We start from the raw sequence: 27,361 nt of genomic DNA, 5'->3' as shown, positions 1-27,361 counted from the left end.
TACTTCACTAGCAGTGCAGCAAAACTATGCATTATTTATTCATATTTAGCGGCGTCGCGCCTAATATAATAACTCCGCCCACCCAGCACCCCTCTAGTTTTGGGAACCACTGTGTTAGCCTTCAGATAGTGACAGTAGATGTGATCAAACGGCAGAGACATGAACATAAAAACAGCCATCAACAGTAGAAAATCAACATTTAATCTACAGTTAGACAGGCAAAGTGAAGATATGGTCATACTTCATTTCTGACCTCGACAGGTTTTTAGGCACAGGGACATACATTTAAAAATATCATATATTATAGCATATATTATTCTATGTAGCATAAAACCTCTTTAGCATGACAACGTATGCACTTCATCATTGGCTGTACAAAAATACATTTAAATCTCTTTCTCTGCACATGGTGGGCAAGTGTATGTGTATGTTGTGTGTTTTGTGTTTATCCATGTGCAAATGTACACATTTCTAATGTTTTATATACTTGTCATGTATGTCTGCATATGCCTGTGTGTGTGTGTGTGTGTGTGTGTGGTCCTCTTCTTGCAGCCGGGGGTTCAGCCAAAGTCGATTCGTGGCCGGTACTCAAGAACCATGGGATACGTCTGAGGGAGAGACAGAAAAAAGAGAAACTGTTTCAGGGAAGAGAAACGTTCACCACACAGCTGCTGGAACACAGAGAGGAATAATTACACAAACATGTAATCACATCCCACAAAGTTAGAACATTCTGTAAGCAGGTTATCAGGTAGATTGAACAGACTTTGAGGAAGTTTTAATAAGGTGCAAGAAGAGTTGTCACAGCATGTATTTAATTCGATACAATGTGGCATGCTGAAACACACGCATGCACGCACACACACACACACACACACACACACACACACACACACACACACACACACACACACACACACACACACACAACCTAAATGAGGCAAGTGTTAGCTAAATGTCACAAATATTGTGTCATATTTAGAAAATACTAAATCAGTAAAAATTAGAAAAATAAAACTCCTCATAAAACCTATTAGGCTCAATAACAGCGTTTGTTCAGCTTAGAAATGCATATATAATCTCATATTTGGTCACATCATGTCAAGGTCCATACCATAAAATTCTTTAATAAACCCTCTAAGAGGTTTAAAATCACCCTTTAAACAGAACAGTCAACAGGAGCAACTTAGAGAGATGTGATCAAAAAGTTTAATGTTTTTAAGTGGTTTAGGCCAAAAGGTTGTCAATTTTATTTATAAAAATGAGGAAACATAAAGAGGGTTTCAAAGTATCATATTCATTCTTGAGGCTGTGAAAGTGCCTGTGCAGAATAAATCTCAGTTAGATTTGCAGCCATATCGAGCCAGATACATTTCCCAACTTTTCAACCCGTTAGTTGAAGCTCGGCTGTCCATTGACAGACCGGGCGACTCCTTTTTCATCGGTTTCCTGAATTAAAGAAGAATGTAAACCCTATTTCCATTAACGTGTCCAGGATCCACCTGGCTCTGCTCTGCAGGAACACAAGCCAAGTGCCTGATGCAGAAGAGCCATATGAGAAAAAAAGTAATCAAGGTCTGGCTGCTGCTCGCTCTGCTGAAGCTCAATTGAAAAGGTTATCATTCGATATGAAACGCAGAGAACTGAGTGTGTGGAACAAGCCACTCTTTCTTTTAGGTTTGCTGGAGCATATGAAAAAAATCCAGAGGTAAGCCTGTTTATCAAAATGTAATTTAGCTTTTAATTAGAGACAACACAAAGCCTGTGTACTTTTTAGTGCATCATTTTTCAGATGGCATAACTTTGTGTAGAAAAATTATAAAATCCCTTTGACCAATGGTACAGTCTACTTTCTGGATGTGTTGCTTTCAGCTCATTCATGTCAAGATTATTCAAATCCTACATGTTTCAGAACAATCAGTGTCAGATCTCGTTTGTGTGATTGAAATGGGTCTGGTGTTCAGCTGTTTCTGTGAATGGAAAACCAACCAGAGCATTGGGAGCGGGATTAATCATCATCTTGCTGCGCCAGAGGCAGAAAAACAGACAAAATGTGATCACTGCAGCCGTGCAGGTTATTGTTATTGGACTTACAGAAATGACTTTTAAATCAACAATTTTCTGTGATCAACACAACACATTAACTGTTCCTAGCAAATGCTACCAAAGCCTTCAAATTATGTTAGTCAGATGGATCTGTCACTCACTGATGTTTAAGGCATTAATAACCTGCACTCCAAAACAAAGAACGTTTAACATGATGACAATGACAGACTTAAAATCATATTTTATCAGGGTAACTTGGACCAAGAATGTAATCAGCTATCAGAAACAAACACTGTAATCATACGGCTGTTTTCAAACAAAGAAATGCAAAGTGTGTTAAAAACGTGAGGAAGTCTGTCTCCTCGAAATGACGTGAATCCTATCCTGCACACCTGGATCCTATCTCCTCATTACCTGTGGCTTCCAGGGACTCAACACCAGATTATTGCCAGTTATTACCAGTCACGGTATAGAACCTCTGACCAACAAGTTTCTAGAGGTTTCTAATCGCTAGTTTTTTGCTACTTCTCTTTGCTTGTCTCCCGACTAACACCTCATTTTGGATCTGGTTTTCTCTCAAAATGGACCTTTTTCCCAGCAGACATTTTGACTTGTCATAGTAGGAAAATTCACAGCTGTAATTGATAACCTTAACGATGGCTCAATTCAATCAAGTGTCCCAGTAAGCTATTTCAGTGAGTCAGCATGCACAATACCAGGACCTCTCCTAAGTGGAATGCAGCCATCATTAATGGTTTTGAATACACCTGTGCTTTTCCTACTATGACGTGTTAACGTGTCTGCCGTGTAAAAGGTCTATTGCCGTCTCAGACTGGATCAAGTCTGTATCCACAACTTCATTTCGCGGATTGGTCCGGTGACGCCGGAAATTCTGCCGGATGTCCTTTTTGGCCAGACGTCCATTACCTCCCTCTGTCTCTGTGTTGGCGTTCTAACCTCTGGTGGATTTGTGAGGACTATGGTTAACTGCTCCTGAGATCTCTGCAGGGTAAATCCAGACAGCTAGCTAGACTATCTGTCCAATCTGAGTTTTCTGTTGCACGACTAAAACAACCTTTGAACGTACACATGTTCCACCAAAACAAGTTCCTTCCCAAGGCTATTTTGCAGAGGCACCGTGGCTCCGTCCGGCACCGCTCAAGACGATTTGAAATGGTTTAAAGAAATGCCAATAAACCAGAGCATGTTTTGCTCCCATCCCGGTTAACAGTCTTGGCCCAGGGGACGCGTGAACTCTCAGGCCCCTGTGTGGGCCAGGCTCGTGGCCTGTAGGCTCGTTCAGTAATGCATCCATCATTGTGTTTAAATAATAGAAATGTCAAAGCTGCTCATACATTCCTGCCTCCTAAGGCTGTTAAGCACATCTTAAAAACAGTCAAAAGATGTGAGATTCCCTTTTCATAAGAAAAACAGCAAGTGTTTGTCAGAGTGGCTGCAAAGTGAAGCGTGTGTGTCTCCTGTTTGTGGAGTCAGTCTCCTATTTCTGGCAGCTCGAGGCTGCCGGTGCTGCAGAGAACAGCTGCTGTCATCTCCTCCAGCTTTCTGCATTTTGCTGCATCATGCCTCAGAAAACAAATGAACACTGAATCCAACCTAACCACATTGTCACTGTGCCTCTGTAATCTGCATCTCTGACACTCTTTCACTCAGCATCTCTGTCTCCAAAACAATTTAAATATACTGCACTAAAACATATTTTGTTCAGCTGTCAGCTACATTTAAGGCATTTTGTTCTGGTGCAAAATGACATAATCGTAGATCCATCCAACTTGCTGCACCAGCACCACTCCACAAGGGTGAAAAAATTGATAACTAAATTTGCTGTCAAACTGTTAGGTTCAGCCAAAAATTACTGTATTAACTGCTTTTGCATAGTTCATATCCTTCAGGGTTGTGTGATTTTCATATTTAATATATTCTACTGTAATGTTTCCCCTCTGGTGTTGCACTAAAGCTCATGCAATGCCCAAAATGTTCCTCCCCTGGGGACCCTGAATATTCACAACACATTTCATGGAAATCAGGACACCTGTCCTTTGTAATCTGTTGTCATGAACCAAAGTGCTGATGAAGTGGAAATTTTGGCCGAAATGCAATGCTAAAGGAAAGCTCGGGGGAGGGGTGGGGGTCCAGAAGATCATTAGGAACTAGAAGGGCACTGGGAGAGCCCGTGAGACGCTAGCTAGCGTGCATTTGAAGTATAACTCTTGTCGATGAAGAGCAAAGGACGAAATGCCACCACTGTTGTTTCAACCATCACACAAACTTTTTAAATGCATTTTTTTATCTAATCCCAAAGCTAAAATTTGAAATAAATTATACAAGTAATACAGCAGCCAGTCTGCGTACTCATTTCTTACTCAGGGAAATTAGATGAAATGTCTTCTTGCAATTAACTACATCTAGGTTTTTCTCTGCCTTAGATACAAAATCCTTTAATAATCCCACAATGGGGAAATCCACAGTTGCTGAGAATTAACTTACCAAGAGCTTCTATTAATATACTGAACACAATTATAAACTCAACACTTTTGTTTTTGCCCCCATTTTTCATGAGCTGAACTCAAAGATCTAAGACTTTTTCAATGCACACAAAAGGCTTATTTCACTCAAATATTGTCGACAAATCTGTGGTAGTGAGCACTTCTCCTTTGCCGAGAAAATCCATCCACCTCACAGGTGTGGCATATTAAGATGTTGATTAGACAGCATAATTATTGCACAGGTGTGCCTTAGGCTGGCCACAATAAAAGCAGTCCCTCCAGAAAAACGAGATTATGCGATTGCATAATTCAATGCATAATCAGCCAATGTTTCAAATACGGCGCACTTTCGCCGCATAAATTACAGATTTCCGCGCAAAATATACGGGGCTTGCATAGTTCCTGCAATTTTTTTTTCTGGAAGGACTGTAAAAGGCCACTCTAAAATGTAGTTTTACTGTATTGGGGGGGGACCAGTCAGTATCTGGTGTTAGGGTTAGGGTTAGGGTTCACCTGTGAATAGAACAGACGCCATTGAATGTGAGCATTTGCCCACTCAAGTCGGTTACAACGATGAACTGCAGTCAGGTCAAGAGGTCGAGAGAGAGGGATAAACCGCATAACCCTACCCCTAACACCAGATACTGGCTGCTTTTCAGACCCCGGACCTCCTTAATAAAGTAAAACTGCACATTTTAGAGTGGCCTTTTATTGTGGCCAGCCTAATTCAATTCAATTCAATTCAATTTTATTTATATAGCACGTTTAAAAACAACCTCAGTTGACCAAAGTGCTTAACATGCTCCAAAACGCAACGAAACAATAAACACAAACAAGGCACGATGTACAATACAAAATAATTGACAGTAGAAAAAGAATAAGGTCAATACTGTCAAGATATCAAAACTCAACTTGAATTGAAAGCCAATGAATAATAGTGGGTCTTAAGCATGGACTTGAACGTTTCAATGGTCCGAGCTGTTCTTACATGAATAGGTAAACTATTCCAGAGGTTTGGAGCAGCCACTGAAAAGGCTCGGTCACCTTTGGTTCTTAACCTGGATCTGGGCACATCGAGGAGCATCTGATTGGACGACCTCAGTGCTCTGACTGGCGTGTGGACATGTAGGAGCTCTTATAAATAAGAAGGCGAAGACCCATTTAAGATCTTAAAAACAATTAATACAATTTTAAATTCAATCCTGAAACAAACAGGAAGCCAGTGGAGCGTGGCCAAAACCGGTGTAATATGGTCACGCTTTTTAGTCCCGGTTAAAAGTCGAGCTGCTGCGTTCTGGACTAACTGTAACCGACGAAGGGATGACTGATCCAATCCAACATACAGTGAGTTACAGTAGTCCAAACGGGAGCCTAAGGCACACCTGTGCAATAATCATGCTGTCTAATCAGCATCTTGATACGGATTTGGATTTTCCTAGGCAAAGGAGAAGTGCTTACTAACACAGATTTAACTTAGATTTGTGAACAATATTTGAGTGAAATAAGCCTTTTGTGTACATAGAAAAAGTCTTAGATCTTTGAGTTCAGCTCATGAAAAATGTGGGCAAAAACAAAAGTGTTGCGTTTATAATTTTGTTCGTTGTAGATCTTTTAGTATATTTGTTTGTATGGATTTTATGTTCTCCAATAAACATCTTAAGGCACTATTTTCCCTTGTGTTGTTTAGACTTATCCTACAAAAAAAAGCCTTATTTTAAATTCCTGTGTTTGAGGTTGTGAAGAGGTTCACCTTTCTCTGGATGGAGCACTTGCTTGAAGGTGTAGGAAAAATGTTTTGGGTTTCATTCTTAAATTTTGTTCCATCATTCAGGCCAGAAACTTTCCTACTTCTGAACAAACGCTGCCAACACCTGAAACTGATCAGCGCTAACGAGGTGAATCCATTGCTCTCAATTACAGGACGAGTGGAACAAGTCCGTCACAGCTTCGGCTGATCTCGGAAACACATTTTGTGGTTAAAAACGATGGGATTACGCTTTCTAATCTAATCTGAGAGGGATTTGACCTTTTTGTCTGAAGAGAGTAAGCACAGACCCAACACAACCATCTGACATTTAGACTGCGGTATGTCGTTTAGGACCTTTTATCTGGACAGTCGGGGTCAGGTCAAGAGGCTCTGTCTTCTTTATCACCACTTGCCTCTTCCTACCTACTGTTACTGTTAAGATGTTGATCATATGACAACACATATTGATTTTAGCCCATTTTGTGTCATTTTGTATTCCATTTTAGCCGAGTATTGTGTAGCCGATAATACATTTTTTTTAATACTGAATCTAAGGTTGTTAAATAGATTGGTATGCTATAGCACATTTAAAATCCTTTTAATATTTACTATATTCACTCTTTACTTCTATATTATTGTCAACACAGATTTTCCCTTGGTTTATAGAAGTGGCTGATTTGGTGCGTGATGTGTTTCTATCATTGGCTTAGTTAGAGCACGGTCATTTTATTAGGTACACCTGTACAATCTAATGTAATCCATTAGAACTGGGAACAGGGAAAGATGATCCCTTGAAATGTTTTGAATATTAAACCTGAACCACCATCCTTCCCTACCCCATCAACCTTCTCCTGTATGGGCTGTAATAGGATGTCGCATTTCCTGAAATTAAAAGAAAAATTACTTTGTTCCAATTCCAACATAGTTGAGTTGGAAATTTATTTATTTTCCAAAACATATTTGCTTTAATGGAGACAGGGCTGCTGGGACAAAAGATTCAATGGTAGTATGCCTTTTGTGATGCTTTTTAAATTAGAGAAAGATTGACAAATCATTTATCTCATCTATTAATTTTGGAAGGATTTGTTAGCTAACATCTTAGTTGCTGAATGATATAATTAACTGCCAGGCAGCGATGACGGACCTCAAAGCGAGTTCACAGTAGGGACAGTAATCAGTATTCCCCAGGTACATTGAGTCTTGTTTTCTTAAATAACCATGGTGGCAATCAGAAGGCTGTGTGACTCCTGTTGTGACAAAATGACGTCCCAAAATGCCGTGTGTGTGCAGCCGTCCCGACTGGCCTCAATTTTTCTCGGCGTCGGTGGAATAAAATGAAGTCCAGCTGCGGAGTTGTCAGAAGGATGAGACTGACGAATGACTCGTATCTTCTTTCTCACCCTCTTCTGTCTCCATGCCTGACTCTCAAGCTTCAATCTGTCTCTGTCGCCCTCTCCGTCACTCCCCCTCCCTACCTCGTCCTTAAGCAGACGGTTCAAACTGGATTCAAAAATAATTTCCTGGTGTTTATCCTTCTGACTCACCGGGAGGGACATAAATAATTCTGACGGACTGATTCCGGTCTGTTGTTTTGGAACACGGGTGGTGGGCAGAACAGAGGTGAAGAAAACACGGACAAAAAGATATTAAGCTCAAAATGGAGCTAGGTAATAAAAACCAACTCATTTGACTCTGAAAAAGGCATTGTCTCGTGTTCAAATTCAGTGCTTTGAATACATTCAAATTCAGAGCCTTCAAATCAAGTGAATGTGACTTCTACACGGCATCTGCCACACATAAAACTAGCAAATGTTTGTCATCCTGCAGACATTCCCTTAAAGCTGTAGTGATCGACTATTTTATATTAACGTCAATTTTATATTAACGTGCGTTACATTCAAGCCATTGCCAAGTGAAGCGTTTTAAATCAACGCTGAGAAAGGACAACAGCAGCAGGAGTACTGCTACAGGTGAAGCAGGGCTGAAAACCAGAGGAATTCCTACGAAATGTTTCAGTCAGTACCCAATTGCAAAGACAAACACAGATAACCATTGGTTTCCTAGTTAGAGAGTGCTGAAAAAAGAAAAGGGACTGAGGTCAGACACGGATGTCGTCTTACTGCTCTTGAACAGGTCAGTAATGGGTTTTGTGACGTATTAGGAGTGGGAATTCTTTTTTGCAAGTTCCCGCAATTTCCTCGCATAAAATTGCATATATATCCCGCATATTCCATCGCATTTTTTAAGAAAACGTGCCACATAATCAAGGATTTTTGCCCGCAACAATCACAAAAATACTCTGCATTTTTCTGGAAGGACTGTAAAAGGCCACTCTAAAATGTGCAGTTTTACTGTATTGGGGGGGGCGGGGACCAGTCAGTATCTGGTGTTAGGGTTAGGGTTTATCCGTGAATAGAACAGACGCCACTGAATGTGAGCATTTGCCCACTCAAGTCGGTTACAACGATGAATTACAGTCAGGTCAAGAGGTCGAGAGAGAGGGATGAAACGTAACCCTATCCCTAACACCAGATACTGGCTGCTTTTCAGACCCCCCCGGACCTCCTTAATACAGTAAAACTGCACATTTTAGAGTGGCCTTTTATTGTGTCCAGCCTAAGGCACACATGTGCAATAATCATGCTGTCTAATCAACATCTTGATACGGATTTGGATTTTCCTAAGCAAAGGAAAAGTGCTGACTAACACAGATTTAGACAGATATGTAAACTATCTAACTACTAGGAATTCTTTCTATTTTGTGGTGCGCGATCCCCGAAGGCTTGCGTCATGTGGATGCGCCGACAGTGTTGTTGTTATTACTTAGAACTCCTCATGGGGGCGTTCCTGAGATATGGTGTTCACAACGCACGGACAACACGAAAAAGTAATGCCTCTGGCCACGGATGCCGCTGGCACGTGTAGAAATATTTCAAAACTAGATGTGTTATTCTCAGTATAAAAGTTTATAATATATGGGAGTTGTGTGTGGTCATGAGACGTAGGTTCGGACACACAGATGGTTATGTTAAGCTGTGATTACATTATAGTTCAAGAATGTAAAGTGTATGTTAGAAGCTGTTTTTTAGTGCCAGACGGAGAGGTGGAACGGCATGGGGTGGCTCTTGGGTCAGTGTGTGTGTGTGTGTGTGTGTGTGTGTGTGTGTGTGAGAACTTAAGAAATCTGCTCGGAGACAGAGGATGATGCCATCAAGGAAGAAGATAAAAAGATTAGGAATATGGTCAGAGGGGGTTCACAATTTGAGAGGGACTGAGTGAACCTGAATATTTTTGTCTGCGGCCAGGGATCCTTTTTGTGTAACCACACGTGTGTTTAACTTAAATGCTGGACTTCAGTAAACTTGCTCAACTGAACTCTTTGTCTCAGATTGATCCTTGTGTTCTGGTAAACTTGAATCCATCTAAAAGAGTCAGATTTTATAGGCCTTAGGGCCTTATTTTAGACGTAATATCCTCCACACGGATGCATAAAAAGCATCTTCTTGTGTGGCAAAATGTGCTCACCTAGTAACCAAAAACCAAGTTCTGCCAATAGTTGCTCTGATCTGTCGTGCATCGTAAGTACAAATCTACGTCACAATCCCTGGTGTAACACAGTGTTTACGTATTGTGTGTCCACAACTTTCCATACGGGATTAAGGCCCAGATGGAAAATGACATGACCTACAATCTGTTTAAGCTAAAGAGACAATCTGTATCGCATTATTATATAAGAAAGATGTCAGTTCAAACTGTGTCTGTGTTGATACAAAACAGACGGCGATTTGTTCTGTTTTTCTGCCTATAAGACTGATTAGGGTTTTTTTTTAGATTAGAAATTTACTTTATCAAGCAGTAATTTGGAGAATGGTTGACTTTTGTTGTGCCGCATGATTATATAATGACCAGGAATAATACGTAAATAAAATGTTTTAATTCCCATTCCCAAAAGAACGTACAGAACATCTATAAATATAAGATTCCTGTGTGTGGAGGAAATAATGTGGAAGCAAATGACTCTGTTGTAGTCATGTTATTCCTTCAAGTGGACACGTTTAGTGCAGCTGTAACTGAGAAAGTGTAGACTTTCTACGTCTCTCACTTCATACGGACTACCTCTTCTCTGCCCTGCTCCTCCTCCCATCATCCTCCTCTCCTCTCCCTTCCTTTTTTTCTGAAGTGTATGTAAATATCTGGTTCCAACTGTATCTGATGCCTCCTGTGGTGCCAGCTGTCTGCGCTCCTCAATCGCTGTCCACAACTGGGCGGGACCTTTCATTAACCAATCACTCATGTAAACACACACACACATCGCCATGTACAGGAAGGAAAGCATTCACACACAAGCAAGTGCATACTATACCGTATGTGTGGCCACACACACACTGACCTGCTGAACCACAGAGAGGACTGATGACCCCAATGCCTTTAGGCTAAGAGTGCTGTCAAGTCAATGACCATTTTAGACCTTGAAAGTAACGACATGTGATCTAGTCCTCATTTCGTTAACAAGAGTTTGAGGGTTAAGTTTTTGTTTCAGGGTTAAGCTTAGAATTAGGTTAAACTCAACTGTCAATCTGTTCTTATCTAGTCAATATTAAACTTTGATAATCACGAAAAGTCATTCATTCTTGTGATGATTCAAAGGAAACTTGATGAATATTTTTTGCCCTGTGCATCCATAACAGTTTCTCACATTTCTTAAAGTCAAAATGATCTACAACACTTAAAAGAATCTAGGGAGTCTAAGCAAAATGTTGTCAACTGGAATTCTGTAACAAAAAAGTTGACTGAAGGTTTTACATGAGTGTACTTCTCAAGTGTGCATTGTTCAAAGTGGTGTGGAAACCAAACCGAATGTAAGCCTGTGGCACTTGAGTATACAGTGTGTAGTTAAAAGGACAGAATTAAGGCCTAGAATGAGTCTAAGTGTGTAAATGTTTAAGACATTAATGTTAAAGTGTTTCAAAAGTGACTGGTTTTATACAAAGAACACAGCAATTACCAAAACAGTGTTGAAAAAAGTCTCCTTTCAGCCAGCTTGAAGTTGGAATTCAATCCTTTACAGAATCTGAGTCATGAAAGATTTTTTTTAATAAAAACTTTCTTCCTTCAAAACTATTTAGAATAAAGAATAGAGCTAACTCACCCACAGTAGTTGTTCACCTACTGAGAACATTCTGTTTATTACCAGCCGGAACAGGGACGCTGGTTTTAATTTTACCTTGAGAGTCTGTGTGTTTGTGTGTGTGTGTGTGTGTGTGTGTCATCGTGGCAAAATGTGGTCATAGAGACACCTACTGTAGCGGGAACTACCACAGAGGCGGTTTTGAGTACTTTGCCAGGTGTTTATATGTCTGTCTGTCATGTGTAACTCATTCAGGGTTCAAAATCACATAATTTGTTTGCACAAGGACACTTGTGCACCAAATACTATTGGCAATGTGGACACTCAAAAAGAAGGTGATGAGCCTTCAAGTTCTGTAGGCAGTCTGTACAGACACTCCAGTAACCAGCCAGGCCTCTGTTGACAAGCGTCATTTGTTAAATGTGTGGTTCTATTGTAGCACAGTTGCAACCATCAGGTGTTGCTGAGAGAACTGCCCAAGCAATGGTTAGAGAGGTAAGTCGATGGCAAACAAGAGAAGCTGTTCTCAACTGTACTTCTGCAAAGACTCAATGCAAATATTTGGAAACGAAGGTGGAAAATCCTTTCTCAGTCTTAAAAACAGCAGCAAAGTTCTTTTGAGGGGAAAGTGAGACATAGTTAAACCTTTAGAAAATGTTGTTTTGCATGTGTTTTGATTTGCGCAGAGATCAGACAACAGGAGTTTACAATGAGATCCCTGTAGCTTATACATTTGATAAAATGTTTATATGTCTGTCTGCGGACAGATTTTGCACTGCAATAGAGTCGTACTATGCAGTCATAATACAGTACAGTTGGGTAGTTGAGATAAAAACAAAGGCCAAGTTTTGAAGATGGGTGAGGTCTGAGCAAGGGGGCCGGAAGTAGGAAGTAGGGAACGGCCAATTGGCACCGAATTTTAACAACGTTGCGTGGCGTTGCAGCTGATGTTATACAATTGCAAGTTTCTCTCTAGTTTACTGCCATTCTTACCCTAACCCTTAACCATACTGTTAAGCATGCCTAACCACAACCCGGAGCTTTACTTGAGCCTAAATCTAAACCTTAACTTAGAACAAAGTAATAAAAAGTTTAACTTTTTGGGGATGAACTTTTAGTCTCTCTTTGGGGAGGTGAGTCCCCACAATGTAGCTAAATGCATAACATGCACACACGCATGCACACACTCTCACACACACACACACACACACACACACACACACACACACACACACACACACACACACACACACACACACACACTCACACACAAATAAATGCTTCCCTGCACAAGTGCATCTACAGATAAGCATGCAAACATGCACACATAAACAGGAAGTGAGGGCGACAGCCTTACATTCTCTCCATGAAGCCTCCACCGGGTCATGTAGATGAACTCCAGAGTGTGATCTCTGCCCATGATCTCTCCGTTACACAGCACATCCAGCTGGAGAAAGCGGAAAACACATGATCAGAAATGAGTTAATTTAAGTATTGTTTTAAAAAAATAAAATGAAAGGGATTAAAGAAAGACGTTAATTTAGTAAAACAGAGTAAAAATGACAATGTGGTGCCAAAACCTGACAAGACAGAAACTGACAAGGGAAATGAAAATAAAAAGGACCTCAGTCGTCATGCATGAAATGAAAGGGGAAGTTCACTGTGGTAACGTGTGGGAGGCTGCGCTCAATGTGTGGTTCAGTTTTAGATGCGTTTCTAATCCCACGATAAAGCTGACTCTTGATGATGATAATGTGAATGAAATATTAATGAGCATTTGGCTTCATAAACACTGACTGGTTTGAGGGTCAAAGTTGACTTGGACAGAGTTTGACTTGACTTTGTTCTTCGCACAAGTGAGACCTTCACTCATTTGCTATAGTTTCAGCTTTTGCCCATATCATATAAAGTTTCTAAGAGTGGTCCATGTTTGATTCTTTAGATGTTCTGTTTATTTTGTTAAAGCGTAAATCTGTTAGTTATATTACTAAAATTGTATTTATATATTTGACACATAATGTGATTGAATGTGCTGTCTCATTTTTCTGTGTCAACAGAGCCTGTTGCTATTCAAACCACTGCACTAGCTAATAATAAACGCTTTAAATGCACTGTGTTGATAATGTTGCTGGTAGTCAGCTAGCCAGTTAGCCTTATTTGACAATGAGTAATTGTAGGTTACGTGACACCAGTTCAGTAATAAAATCATAGTCTATATTTAGGCATTTTGCCGATTCATTTCTCAGCACATTGGGTAGAAGAGTGAAGGAATTTGCATCAGCCATGTGACTACATCAGCAGCAGAAGTTCACTAAACTGTAGTCAGCAAACCAACATGCTGTCTTAATAGTGAACAGCTTTACGGATGCGTTAATTACAATATGGAGATGAAGTGGATCTATCATAGTGGAAGTTAAAATGTATTATTTCAAAGCTTTTGAGGAACGTTGCTCTTTGATCCATTTGATATCCAGCATTTGAGCTAAACTAAGTTATTCTTACTCATCAATATACCTTCAATTAACACACAAACACATGAAGATGTCCAATCTCATAGAAAGACAAGACATCCCTAAATGTTGTGCTATCACTTTAAACTGTAGTTTCTGATCTGGAGGATTGGATCTGTTACTTACCTCATAAGAGCTAGGCAGCTTTAGTTTAAGACTGAGAAACTTCTTAATTGTTCCCACTGTGACTCTACTGGAGCAGCGGATGAACCTCTTCATCAAATCCTAATTGGACCAAGGACAAATTATATTACACACTGAATAAATTAGAGAGGAAGCTAAAAGATGAATGTACTTTTTTCGCCCAGAAAAAAACCCCGAATTATTCAAACCTTTACACTTTAGATACTTTCCAAAAAGCTTGGAAGCATTTCCAAACATAGCAGTGGTACTAAAACATTTCCCCAATTAAAATGTTTTCCTTTCAAAGAAACATTAATGAAAAACGATAGGGCTGCCTTGTTTGTAAGGATTATTAATTACCAAAGTCCCTTACACTTTTGGTGGAAAATGTTACACATTATTAAAACACACACCGTGACAGTGCTCTCCCCCGACTGTCCCGTGTTGCGTAAGCAGTCCAGACAGATGGCTATCTGAGGGTCACTCCTGTGGAAGTCTTCATTGCCGCCGTCGTCGTCTTCATCACCACCGCCACCGCCATAATCGCCTCCAACATCAGGCAGCCCGAGCCTCTGACGCCTCACATTTTCTGCTGTGGTTTGAGACAAACGTTCACACAAATACACAAATATCCATACAAATCTCTTGAATATAAAAATTGAGTATCGATTTAGACAAACTGTATATTAAGATACATCATAATAATATGATTAAAAGATGATGATATTGAATTATTGCCCTCTACAAAGCATGTGTGGGGTGTATGATCTGATGTATGAGCAGGAAATTCCCTGAAATCCCCAAGATTTACATGAACAAGCAGACAATGTGATTATTCACATGCTGCTGAATAAAAAAAACTCCCCTTCTTCTGCCTCCTCTAATAATCACAGGAATTAGACAAAGTTCAATTTTCCCAAGAATAGTGTTACCAGCGGACCTCCCTCCTTCCCAAAAACGTTGTGTAAATTACACAGACATGCTCGATTGTCACACACAATCCCGCAGGATTATCTCCCGGTACAGCCAGAGACAAAGTAACTGTATTTATAAAAAAAATGTCAAAAATCATAGTGCTCGGTCATATGTATAATGTGAGTCACAATCCGTTCACCTTGGCCGTTTTCTCGGGGCTGGTTCTTCTTCCAGAATTCAAGTTCCTGCTGTTCCTCTTCTGGTTCACATGAGATACACAACAGACACAAACACAGTGTTACCAAGCAGCATGGAGACACCGAGAAGCATTCAAACATAAAGAAGAAAGGGTGATTCTAATCTAGCATTAGCTTTTGAAAGATTTGAAAGTAGCATCTCCTAAGGGCCCTAGCCCATAAGTTATTTACTGCTTTCGGGGTGTAAAGACCATTTCAAACAATATATAAAAAAGTGTAGAATGGAAATAGTAACCAACCCTGCCTTTGAGTTCGAAAGTTCATTTGTACATAGTTCATATACAGGAAACCTCATTATAAAGGCTAGATGAAAGTGCATACTGCCTTGCCAGAACTGTTTTTTAGGCTTGGGGAACGTATTGTGGTATTAGAGCCATCGGCACTAAATAGATTATACAAAAGATACACTATCTACGTACGTCATACTAGGAGCATATGGCTAATATCTTGTCACAACAGCCTCATTTGGAAATATAGTGCAACCTAGACAAGCATTTAAATAACTTTACATTTGATGCTTTTTGTTGGTTTCCTGAGTGAGGCTAATGATAAGTGAGTAGGCGGTTTAATGAAACTTGTGACCAGTCAGTCACATTGCAATGTTGTGTTCATACTGTCTGTGAATAAACATTTGTTTTATTCCACACTTGAAGTATGTTCTTGCCTCTAATGAGCGATCAAAAGAAACAGGATGGCTTGATTTTGGAAATGACAAGTATGGTAAAGAAAACAACACAGAAGTCTACTCTTCAAAAAATATAAAACAGATTTCATATGGCGCTGATTTTTACACCACTTGGCCGAGCCCCCACTAAAATATATGATGTTAGTTCCATCTTCCGACTGCCAGAGTGCTCCATCAGTGGAGGTGAAGTTATGGCATCATAAAATTATAGCAGCATCACAGCTTTAGTTAGACATGTTGACTTGGCTTCTTGTTGGCTGCGCTGCAGAGAGAAGGTTGTGCATTTTCACCTTGTTTAACTCTTCAGCTTCCACCTCTCTAAAATATTGGAACCCAGGTCTGATTACTTACTAGCTTCCATACGCAGTGTTAATAAAAAATAAAACATTTTAAGAACTCATTATGCAATTATGAAATATTAAACAATATAATTGACGTTAAGACTACTGGGCATAAATATTAAACATGGCAATGAGGAGACTGTTAGACAAATACTACCACAAACATAATGTTTGCATAATTTAAATCTTTGTGCTAAATTAGATTAAATCTCACGTGGATTTTGAAATTGATAGGTTGGTTGCTAAGAGGTCGGTATTGCATTACTGAGATGGGTTCATATGGAGGTTGTGGCTAAGGCATTGCTCGTAGTTAGGATGTGTTTTTGGTAGAGCTATGTGACCGATCCTCGGTCCAAGCCTGACCTGAGCCTGAGAATTTCCACTGCTATTTTTTCCATGCATGTTAGTTAAATGGGCGGTCATGCACAGCGTTAGACAGTCCATACATAAGACTATAAGGTCTGCATTTAAAGAAAGAAAGAAAGAAAGAAAACACCAGAAAATCAGCATGAACCTGACCCAAGCCTTGGGGAATTTTGAGAAAATACAGCATGGTCAGGTCAGACCCAATCAGATTCAGGCAGCGAGTCAAAGCTTTAGTTCTGGATGGGTATTAGGGTATTGCTATGTGGTTGCTGGGGTGTCTAGGTTGGTTGCTAGGGTATTGCTAATTGATTGCTAAGGCACTCTTGGTGACAGTGTTGCCAAGTGGCGGCCAAGATGTTCTTGGTGATTGTTAGGGTGTTGCTAGGTGGATGCTACAATGTATTTATAGACATTATACAACAGACTGCTGCCAGAAACCATAGATATGTGTCAATGTATAATAGGTATTTGTAGCACTGAAACGGTTGAATGAGCATCAAAAACAGCCAAAAAGAACAAGAATAAGAAGTATGCAAAATACTAAAAGGATGCTTTGTCAAAGCAAAGACACTAATGAGTGTCATAAGAGAGCTGACATTTTGTGATTTTTAATCTGATAGAATCACTCTGATTAAATATGTTTGTGTTCTTTCTTTGCCCATATGTAATTTGCTGTTTCCCCACACTGGTTTAAATGCATATAACCCACAACATTTACTTACAAGGCCATTCATGCGTATTAAGAAAATCTTTGCATGTCTTGTAATGAATAAATGTGATTGGAGTGCTGTCGTTTACTAAATTATTTTTCCTACCCCATCATGAATAGTCACATAATTAAACACGGACTGCAAACTGAGGAGACAGATTGATGAAACCATCTGGCTAACTCACTTTCTCTGAGTCCGGGCACCAGCTTGAAAATGATCTCCTCCAGGGTGTTGTCCAACCTGAGAATTCGGAGCGATAAGAGCATGAGAAGGAGGTCGGAGGGAGAGGAGGATGATGAGAACACGAAGAGGAAGAAGAGGATTTAAAGGGACAGGAGTTACGAGGATGAGTAGTTGAAGGTAGTGACGGTTGAAAGGTCAAACATGTAAAAGTCAAAGCAGATGACAAATCAGGAAAAGAATGAATAGGTGGTAATTAAGATAAGAGGGAAGCGGAAGTATAAAGAGACAAATATATTTTAAAAAGAGAAGGATGAGATGATCAAAATTGAGAACAATAACAGGTGGACCAAGGAGGTCGCTAATACAATGGAGGTGAATGGAATTAAATTTGTGGTAATAAATGTCATTTTAAAAACTTAGCAAGAGTGTCTTTAATATGAAGAGAAAGATCCTTAAAGAAGAAAGAGAGTGAGCTTTAAGCCGCCTACACGTGATCCGCGGCAAAAGCGCGAGGTAGGGCGCAGAACAAAGAGGCAAAACGCAGCGCTGGAACGTTCTGGAATTGGTTTCGCCCATGGTTGCACCTTGAAAGGTCAGCAGCAACTAGGTCAAAGATATATAATATGAACTTTGAGTGCAGCACTCGGCGCAAATCTGAGCGGTCAGCGACGCCAAGGGTAGCGCAGCGCTTAATTGGGCGGCACCGCTCTCCCCATAGCAAATCCATGGAACAGCCAGCGCAGTGCAGTTTTGCCACCCATCATGTGTAGGCGGCTTGAGGGTGACAAACTACCAATGAAATAGAAAAAAGAAGCTCATTCAAATAAAAGAGAGGACAAAGTGAGAGAAGAGAAAGTACATTTTACCTGAGCATCTCCAGTGGATTGGTCTCGTGCACCTGAATGCCACATTTAGGACAGTCATTGCTCTCCTCAAAGTGCTGCACAATACAGCTCTTACAGACTGCAGAGAAAACAACATGAACATATTTTATTGGGTTTCAATTAGTATCTCCGATGGGAACAATTTGTCTAGACAGTTTGACGCCATCTTATTTAAGTATTCCGATAAAAGAAAGAAACCTGCCTGGGGCATTGCTAGTTAGCTTGCTAGCTCGCTCATTAGCATTTTAGCTTGCTTGCAGATCAACAAATCCTCCAAACCATACGACGATATAGGGAGTTCATTCCTACCCTGTAATACGACCCACGGGAGCATTTTCTGTCTTCATATCTAAACCAGAGAACGTAAACGGTCGCGGTTTAAAACACATCTTTAACGTTGTGAAACGGTTGCACTTTGCTTATGTTTAAGGAACCAAAACTACTCAGAAAGTTGAAGAAAAACAGTTTGTGGTTTGGGTTCAAATCAGACGTTGCCTCATCTCGGTTTTGCACGTGACGCTGAATGTGACGTAGCTCGTGTTTGTTTGACCCAACCTCCTTACATGGAACTTGGTGCTCTTATACTTCGTCCCATTATGTCCTATGCTTCCCGTTATAATTACTACGGCCACTAGAGGGCGCCGCCTTTATATTCCTACGTAACATGAGACGTAAATGCTGCTCGAACAAACTATTGGGAACCTATGGGAGCGTTTTCCGCAGGAGGCCAGTCTCTTGCAGATAGTTTGCTTGTTAACTCACTTGCTTGTAGGTTAGCGTGCTAGCTAGTTTCACATTGCCAGACCTTCCTCCATAGCGCTGCTAGTCCACACAGCTTACCGGGATGGGAGAAAAACGTCCTCTAGTTTATTGCCAATTCTATAATATGTTTTAGTCATGTGTGAGAAAACTCAGACTGGACAGATAGTCTAGCTAGCTGTCTGGATTTACCCTGCAGAGATCTGAGGAGCAGTTAACCATAGTCCTCAGAAGTCCACCAGAATTTAAAATGCCAACACAAAGAAAGAGGAAAGTAATGGACATCCGGGACGAAATGAAGGACATCCGGCAGAATTTCCGGCGGCACCTGAACAATCCCGCAAGTGGAACGTCGTGACTATAGACTACGTGTTAGGTAACAAGCTAATGATGTGTTTACAAAATGCATGGTGGGACAATTCCAAGCGAACAATATGACGTCAAACTCTGTTGTTTCACTCACAGGTGTGCAGGCACTCGGTGACCGTGGTCGGTTTAATCAGGTAACCTCGGCACAGGTAACAGGTGATGAAATGGTTAAAGTCTTTCACCAAGTGCTTCCTTCCTGTAGCAGCCATGTTTGGAGTTTTCTTTTTTCTTGTTTTTTTTTTTTAGCAATGCTACAGGAAGATAGGGACCAGGGAAAAGTAACCTTCTAGCTTTTAGAAGTGTCAGACGTCCAGTCACAACAATAACGAATGGAAAAGATAGCAGTTACAGGCTAATGTTGGGTGTAAAGAGCTGGAATCTTCACCAATACTGGCTAATGTTAGTCCAGGCTAGTGCATAGCATGTGCATGCATGCAAGTGTTCACTATCCACAATTTACGACAGAGATAAAAGATCCTTCTGTGTGAAATCCTGCTCCATCCTTGACTCAAATTCTATTTTGTAATCAGTTTTTCTTTTGGAACATCTCCCACTCAGACCTTATTCCATCTTCACTGAACCATGTTAATCCCATTGAGAGAGAGAGAGAAAAAAAAAGACACAATCCTGTTTCAAACAAACAAGTTTCTTAATTTCCCAGAATTCCTGGAGAGTAAAATGTCTCGCTTCCCTTCCTGTCTCAGCCAAAGTGCCATTTTTAATCCATGAGGGGTCAGAGGTCAGTTGACGACAGTGAGGCCACAGGCTTCTACGTGGTCCGCCTCATCCCAGTCCTGTTCATTCATCATTATGGCGCTGCCGCTGTCGACGTCTTCATTCGTCTAGTGGTGCACGGTCACATGGGATACCTGAAGAGAATGAAACACAAAAATAAGGGTTTGTCCTGCAGAGTACGGATAAAACAGAAATGAAAAGATATATTCATGAAGAGATATATATATATATATATATATATATATATATATATATATATATATATATATTAGTGCTGTCAAACGGTTTAAATATTTAATCGCGATTAATCCCATTAATGTCATAACTTGCAATTAATCGTAATTAATCGCAATTAATCGCACATTTAAGACACAAATACCACTTCAAGGTTACCATTTCCAATGGTATTTCAGACTAGAAGTGCTGCGATGATAGCTCAGTTCAGAACGACACAACCCACACAGATCACTTTGGTCTTGTCAATGGAACCATTTGGCAACTTTTTGAAAGTAAACTTTCCATTCAGAATCTTACTGGCATCCATTTCGGCGTCTCGAGCTCGCCATCCACTCAAAACGTCTACTACTCTTTGGCCGGCTCACAAGCCCAAGCAAGTGTGTACGGCGTGCCTGTTGTTTAGTTTCCGGTCTAGCTAGATCCGGTGTGGTAGTTGTAGTTTTTCTAACATTACTAGTTGTTGCAACAGCGTGTGAAAAAAACTACAAAGTTTGCTAGGCCAAAAAGAACGTTAATCTTGCGATAAAAAAATCGACACCGTTAAAATGGGTTTGTGTTAACGGCGTTAACGCGTTCAATTGACAGCACTAATATATATATATATATATATATATATATATATATATATATATATATATATATATATATATATATATATATATATATATAAATACTGATGAGTTTTCAAGCTTGAACTTAAGTTACCTAAAAAGAATGAAACAACAAATTAAAAATAAGAGTACAGATAAAAAAGATAAATAGGAATGTAAAAGGTATATATATTATACATATATATGTGTAATATATATATATATATATGTAGTAAAAAAACTGTGAAGAAGCTCACAGCTTGTAACAGGCATCTTCTAAAAAGAAAAGCTAAATAAATGTAACCCTTTTCCTCAGGTCAAATTTGACCCATTTTCAATGTTTGAAATGTTGAAAAAAGTGACAAAAACTTTTAAAAAGCATCAAAAGCATAGAAAAAAAGCGAACAAAAGTTCATTTTCAATTTTGACTCAGAAGGACAACAAATTCATGGTACACGGGATCAATTACACAGGTTAATTAATTCATGAGGAACAACAGTTGACAAAATGCCCTTCTCAATCACAGGAACTTTCCCCAAAGGACTAGGAACCTTTTAAGGAACTAATTGCGTTTGAACTGCAGAGACCAGGGTCTAAATTAAGTTCTGGGGACATTTTACCTCCATCTACAGAAACCATAGGGGTTGGATTGGCAGGGATGACAGTCCCTGATTGGTCAAACACACACAGCGTGGCTGCTTCAACTCGCCATCATTCATAAAACAAGGAAGTAATGTCATATTGATTTATGACCATTTTACGACAGGAGGAGAACATTTCTCTTTGTTTGATAAGATTAAAAAGTCAAGTTAGGCTTTGTTGTCAGCTTCTTACAAAAAAGCCAGAGAGATAAAGAGATATATGTCTATATTAATGTAGAGGTTCAGGCTGTACACACTCATCAAGTTGACACACATACAAGTCATTTCCCTTGTTTTACAGCTGCAATATTTGCATTATCTTTTTCCCATACTTTCTTTATGTTTTGCTTTCTCCTCCATGTCATGTGTAATGAATGTGATTATCATTAACTAACAGTGACATGAACACTGGTCCAATGGGATTGTTGCAGTTATGACCTACATGCATTCGTCTCTGGATTACCATTACTATGAATAGCTAAACTCTCCAATTTGCCCCCATTCTATCCCCCACTTTGATGGATCGGAATGAATTTAGGGTTTGCCTACTTCAAATATAGATATTGGGCTGAATATTAAGCTTTATACAGTAGTGGTGGCTGCAAAACCCCTCTGGAGTTTCATGTTTACTATGCAAAGATTTTTGTAACCCATGTATTTAAATGGGATGGTGTCAGTGGTGCTGTTACAGTAAATGAACTGAGAAAGCCAGTAAATGTGTCTGGATGTGGGATTAGTCACTCTTCTCAGGTCTGATGCCTTCCTTTTTTTTTTTTTTAAACACACAGCAGCCTGTGTACCTGATAACAGGTTACCATCAAATACTAATCATCATGCAGATTACGATAACAAGTTACAGAATAAACAGGCAGGCGGGTTGTATTTATGGACTGCATCCAACACCTCATATGATGTTTGACACGTCTTACTGTGATGTTTGCTATGAATGTAACCGTTATGCAATTAATGTCAGAGTCTAAATGGGTCTCTCAGAGTTTTTATGGGTTTAACCGCACACATCAAAACTGTGCCTACTCCGGGTAGGGAATGATTGTTTACCCCGAGTACGGGGTTCATGTATCTCGGGGTCTTGTTCCTGAGTGAGGGGACAATGGAGTGGGAGATTGGCCCGGAGAATCGGAGCAGCGGGGGCTTTACCACACCGTTGTGACAAAAAGAGAGCTGAGCCCTAGGGCAAAGTAGCTTTTGAGTCCCTGCTCCTTTTTGGATCACACTTTTAAAGTGCTCATATTATACTCATTTTCAGGTTCATTATTGTATTCAGAGGTTATATCAGAGTAGGTGTACATGGTTTAATTTTTAAAATACACCATATTTTTGTTGTACTGCACATTGCTGCAGCTCCTCTTTTCACCCTGTGTGTTGAGCTCTCTGTTTTAGCTACAGAGTGAGGCATCATACTTCTGTTCCATCTTTGTTGGGAGTCACACATGTGCAGTACCTAGGTAAGGACTACTAGCCAGTCAGAAGCAGAGTATGAGGGCGTGCCCTGACAGTACCTAGGTAAGGACTACTAGCCAGTCAGAAGCAGAGTATGAGGGCAGTACCTAGGTAAGGACTACTAGTCAGTCAGAAGCAGAGTATGAGGGCGAGTCCTGACAGTAGCTAGGTAAGGACTACTAGCCAGTCAGAAGCAGAGTATGAGGGCGAGTCCTGACAGTACCTAGGTAAGGACTACTAGCCAGTCAGAAGCAGAGTATGAGGGTGTACCCTAACAGTACCTAGGTAAGGACTACTAGCCAGTCAGAAGCAGAGTATGAGGGCGTGTCCTGACAGTACTTAGGTAAGGAGTACTAGCCAGTCAGAAGCAGAGTATGAGGACGTGCCCTGACAGTAGCTAGGTAAGGACTACTAGCCAGTCAGAAGCAGAGTATGAGGGCGTGCCCTGACAGTACCTAGGTAAGGACTACTAGCCAGTCAGAAGCAGAGTATGAGGGCGTGTCCTGACAATACCTAGGTAAGGACTACTAGCCAGTCAGAAGCAGAGTATGAGGTCGTGCCATGCTAGCAGCTAGGTGAGCATTATAACGTATGTTCCAAAGGGACCACGTTGGTCTCTGAAGTAAAGGCTGGACTACAATAGAGCTGTTTGGAGCAGTTGGTGAACAGAGTTTTCTGTTGGAGATGGTACGTCCCTTTGGGGGGGGACTTTGGGCTTTTTCACTTTATAAACCTATAACGTGCACAAAAAAGATATAGAACACAAAGGAAAAGGAAAATGCCAAAAAGCATAATATGAGCACTTTAAGTTGTTGCTGATATTGTGTCCACCTGCTGTACAACCTTAATAGGTCCAACAGAAGTACTACAACAATAGGCTACTTTTAATTAGGGGTAGGCTATAGGCTACTTCAGGGTTTTCCCTAGGTTTTTTGTGGAAGACTTATGGTGCTTACCCACTGCTAGGACCAGCTCTACTCGGCTCGGCTCAACCCGGCTCAGCTCGGCTTGATTCAGCCGCGGTGCCCCGTCCAGGCAATATTTGTCAAAGGCAAAATATGTGTCAAACCATTCTGAATGAAGTATTGTGGAGCTGCAGATACGTCCCGGCCTACAAATCCTATCCTACAGAATATAGAATTACAGATCCTCGCAAAAATCACACTATAATCCTTTAAACAATTTTAAGATTTAATATAAGTCAATGAAAATGAGAATGATACAAACATGATCACTCCCTTTGATATCGTGAATCATATTGCAATTGCAATATCAGTCAAAATAAAATAAGCGGAATTAGATATTTTCCTCCAATCGTGCAGCCCTAATTATTATTGTCATATCTGTGTCTAAAATGTTGGAAAAGCTAGAGCAGACGATGCATATAATAACACTCAAAAAGCTTCAAGACAAAACTTGCTAAAGAAGTCCACTAAAGACCAACTACAGCCTTTTAGATCGGAGAAAAATCTTTTAGTTATTTCGGCTCAGGTGGTGTCCAAACCGACTTGGGTGGTGCGCCTAAATCTTATAATGGCATAGGGAAAACCCTGTACTCTATTCTCACGTGCAACTTCCATCATTTTGAAATGACGTCACATGAACTGCATGTTGACATGCTGCTTGCGGGCCAGGCTACAGTCAGGTGTGTAAACACTGTTGGACGCATGCAGAGATTGAGGCGGCTTACTCACTGCAGAAAACAAACTAGGGACAGAGGGAACACTGTGTGTGTGCTTAACTCCAGAGTCCTGGTGCTTCTTTCAGCGGGTCGCTTCTTTTGCTAGAAAAATCTCAAGTGCGCAGCTCAGATATTCCCCTCAGTGTTCGTCTGTAACACACACACACACACACACACACACACACACACACACACACACACACACACACACACACACACACACACACACACACACACACACACACACACGCGCTATTTATTCACACAGCGGATCTGCTTATCTCATCGTTAAGGCGCGTCACGGTCTACGTCACCTGTGTCAAAACAACATCAATGGACGACACGGGCACATTACAGTGACACACATCTACAGAGCCAGCCTATATAATAGTTCAAACGCTGTGTACGCGTGTCGCAGCTCGATTGTAGCCTTGAGGCTACCCATCCATGTACACACACACACACACACACACACATAGACACGCGCACGCAGCACGTATCGACAGTAAAAGTTGCAGAGCTTCACGTCACGGCCTTTTAACGACACGGACGGGAAGCGCACCACACGCGGGTTATTTGCCGTTTGGCGTGAACATACCGTAGTCCCGCATGTGAGTTGGTGTGCAAGGCGACGCACTTTGCGTTTCAAGAGAGAGAGAGAGAGAGGGGGGTGGTGAGGGAGGGGTAAAGTAAGAAACAGAGACAGAGAGAGAGAGAGAGAGAGAGAGAGAGGAGGTCCAGCCAGCAGCGTCAAAGTTTTGGCTGTTAACGTATCGCGACCGACGTCGACTGATGAATTCGCCATCCGCGCAGAAATAATTCCGTAATAACAAACACATTCCTCACCTCCGTGTACACTTTCCCTCTTCACCACCCCCCCAACGGAGTTATGGATGCCGCGGCTGGGCAGGAATGTCCACCATGACACCGTCAGGTCCTCCTGTTCCGTGTGCTCCGTGTACTGGGTGAGGAGAGAACACGGAACTGGTCGGCTCGGATCAGCCCCAGTCCGCCCAGCAGGCAGGCAGGCAGACAGGCAAGCAGGCGGGCGGGCAGCAGAGAGCAGAGAGCAGCGGTGGGCGGGGAGCCACCAGGCAGGCAGGCAGGGCTCGGAAACTGAAAGCGGTTGTGTAACTGAGTGACTATTGGCCTACAACACACACACACACACACACACACAGCGCCGTGCTGATGAGCAGGGATGAAGCCGCAGACAAGAGTTTGGTTTCGTTTCCAAGCAACATTTTAATATAAATATTCAACTACAGTAGATCAACCCATTCAGAGCCTTTTTTTCTTATGCAACAGCTATTTTGTACATTTGTTTTTCTGTAGGCTATGTGGCTATTGTTTATTTCATACATTCATGTTTAACCTTCCACCAGGCAATTTCCACATACAGTACAGGCCAAAAGTTTGGACACACCTTCTCATTTAATGCGTTTCCTTTATTTTCACGACTATTTACATTGTAGATTCTCACTGAAGGCATCAAAACTATGAATGAACACATATGGAATTATGTACTTAACAAAAAAGTGTGAAATAACTGAAAACATGTCTTATATTTTAGAATCCTCAAAGTAGCCACCCTTTGCTTTTTTGATACTGCTGCAAACCCTTGGTGTTCTCTCAATGAGCTTCATGAGGTAGTCACCTGAAATGGTTTTACCTTCACAGGTGTGCCTTGTCAGGGTTAATTAGTGGAATTTTTTCCCTTATTAATGGGGTTGGGACCAGCAGTTGTGTTGTGCAGAAGTCAGGTTGATACACAGCCGACAGCCCTATTGGACAACTGTTAGAATTCATATTATGGCAAGAACCAATCAGCTAAGTAAAGAGAAACGAGTGGCCATCATTACTTTAACAAATGAAGGTCAAAGTCAGTCTTTAACAAATGAAAGTCAGTCCGAAAACTTTGAATGTGTCCCCAAGTGCAGACGCAAAAACCATCAAGTGCTACAACGAAACTGGCTCACATGAGGACCGCCCCAGGAAAGGAAGACCAAGAGTCACCTCTGCTGCTGAGGATAAGTTCATCAGAGTCACCAGCCTCAGAAATCAGCAGCTCAGATTAGAGACCAGATGAATGCCACACAGAGTTCTAGCAGCAGACACATCTCTAGAACAACTGTTAAGAGGAGACTGCGTGAATCAGGCCTTCACGGTCAAGTAGCTGCTAGGAAACCACTGCTAAGGAGAGGCAACAAACAGAAGAGATTTGTTTGGGCCAAGAAACACAAGGAATGGACATTAGACCAGTGGAGATCTGTGCTTTGGTCTGATGAGTCCAAATTTAAGATCTTTGGTTCCAACCTCCGTGTCTTTGTGCGATGCAGAAAAGGTGAACGGATGGATTCTACATGCCTGGTTCCCACCGTGAAACATGGAGGAGGAGGTGTGATGGTGTGGGGGTGCTTTGCTGGTGATACTGTTGGGGATTTATTCAAAATTGAAGGCATACTGAACCAGCATGGCTACCACAGCAT

At 41.0% G+C, this 27,361-nt stretch overlaps 1 protein-coding gene across 4 annotated transcripts; it reads right to left on the bottom strand.

The window, feature by feature from the left end:
• Positions 1–180: 180 nt before the first annotated feature.
• Positions 181–26,016, bottom strand: LOC114572614 (polycomb group RING finger protein 5-B). 4 transcript variants are annotated; one of them, XM_028604306.1, is made up of 10 exons: positions 25,719–26,016; positions 24,886–25,022; positions 19,622–20,396; positions 18,382–18,478; positions 17,517–17,572; positions 15,173–15,232; positions 14,472–14,650; positions 14,062–14,160; positions 12,783–12,872; positions 181–608 (listed from the first exon to the last, which is right to left on the bottom strand). In XM_028604306.1, the coding sequence occupies exons 3-10, from the start codon at positions 19,734–19,736 to the stop codon at positions 561–563; spliced, it is 744 nt and encodes a 247-aa protein (XP_028460107.1). In that variant the 5' UTR covers positions 19,737–20,396; positions 24,886–25,022; positions 25,719–26,016; the 3' UTR covers positions 181–560. The 4 variants fall into 4 exon arrangements, with proteins under 4 accessions (XP_028460107.1, XP_028460106.1, XP_028460109.1 ...); XM_028604305.1 differs by lacking the exon at positions 24,886–25,022; XM_028604308.1 differs by lacking the exon at positions 24,886–25,022 and having other exon boundaries at positions 14,472–14,647.
• Between the last annotated feature and the right edge of the window lie 1,345 nt (positions 26,017–27,361).

Source organism: Perca flavescens, chromosome 17, assembly GCF_004354835.1.
Source record: "Perca flavescens isolate YP-PL-M2 chromosome 17, PFLA_1.0, whole genome shotgun sequence".
NCBI lineage: Eukaryota > Metazoa > Chordata > Actinopteri > Perciformes > Percidae > Perca > Perca flavescens.
This window is presented reverse-complemented; position numbering and strand designations above follow the sequence as displayed.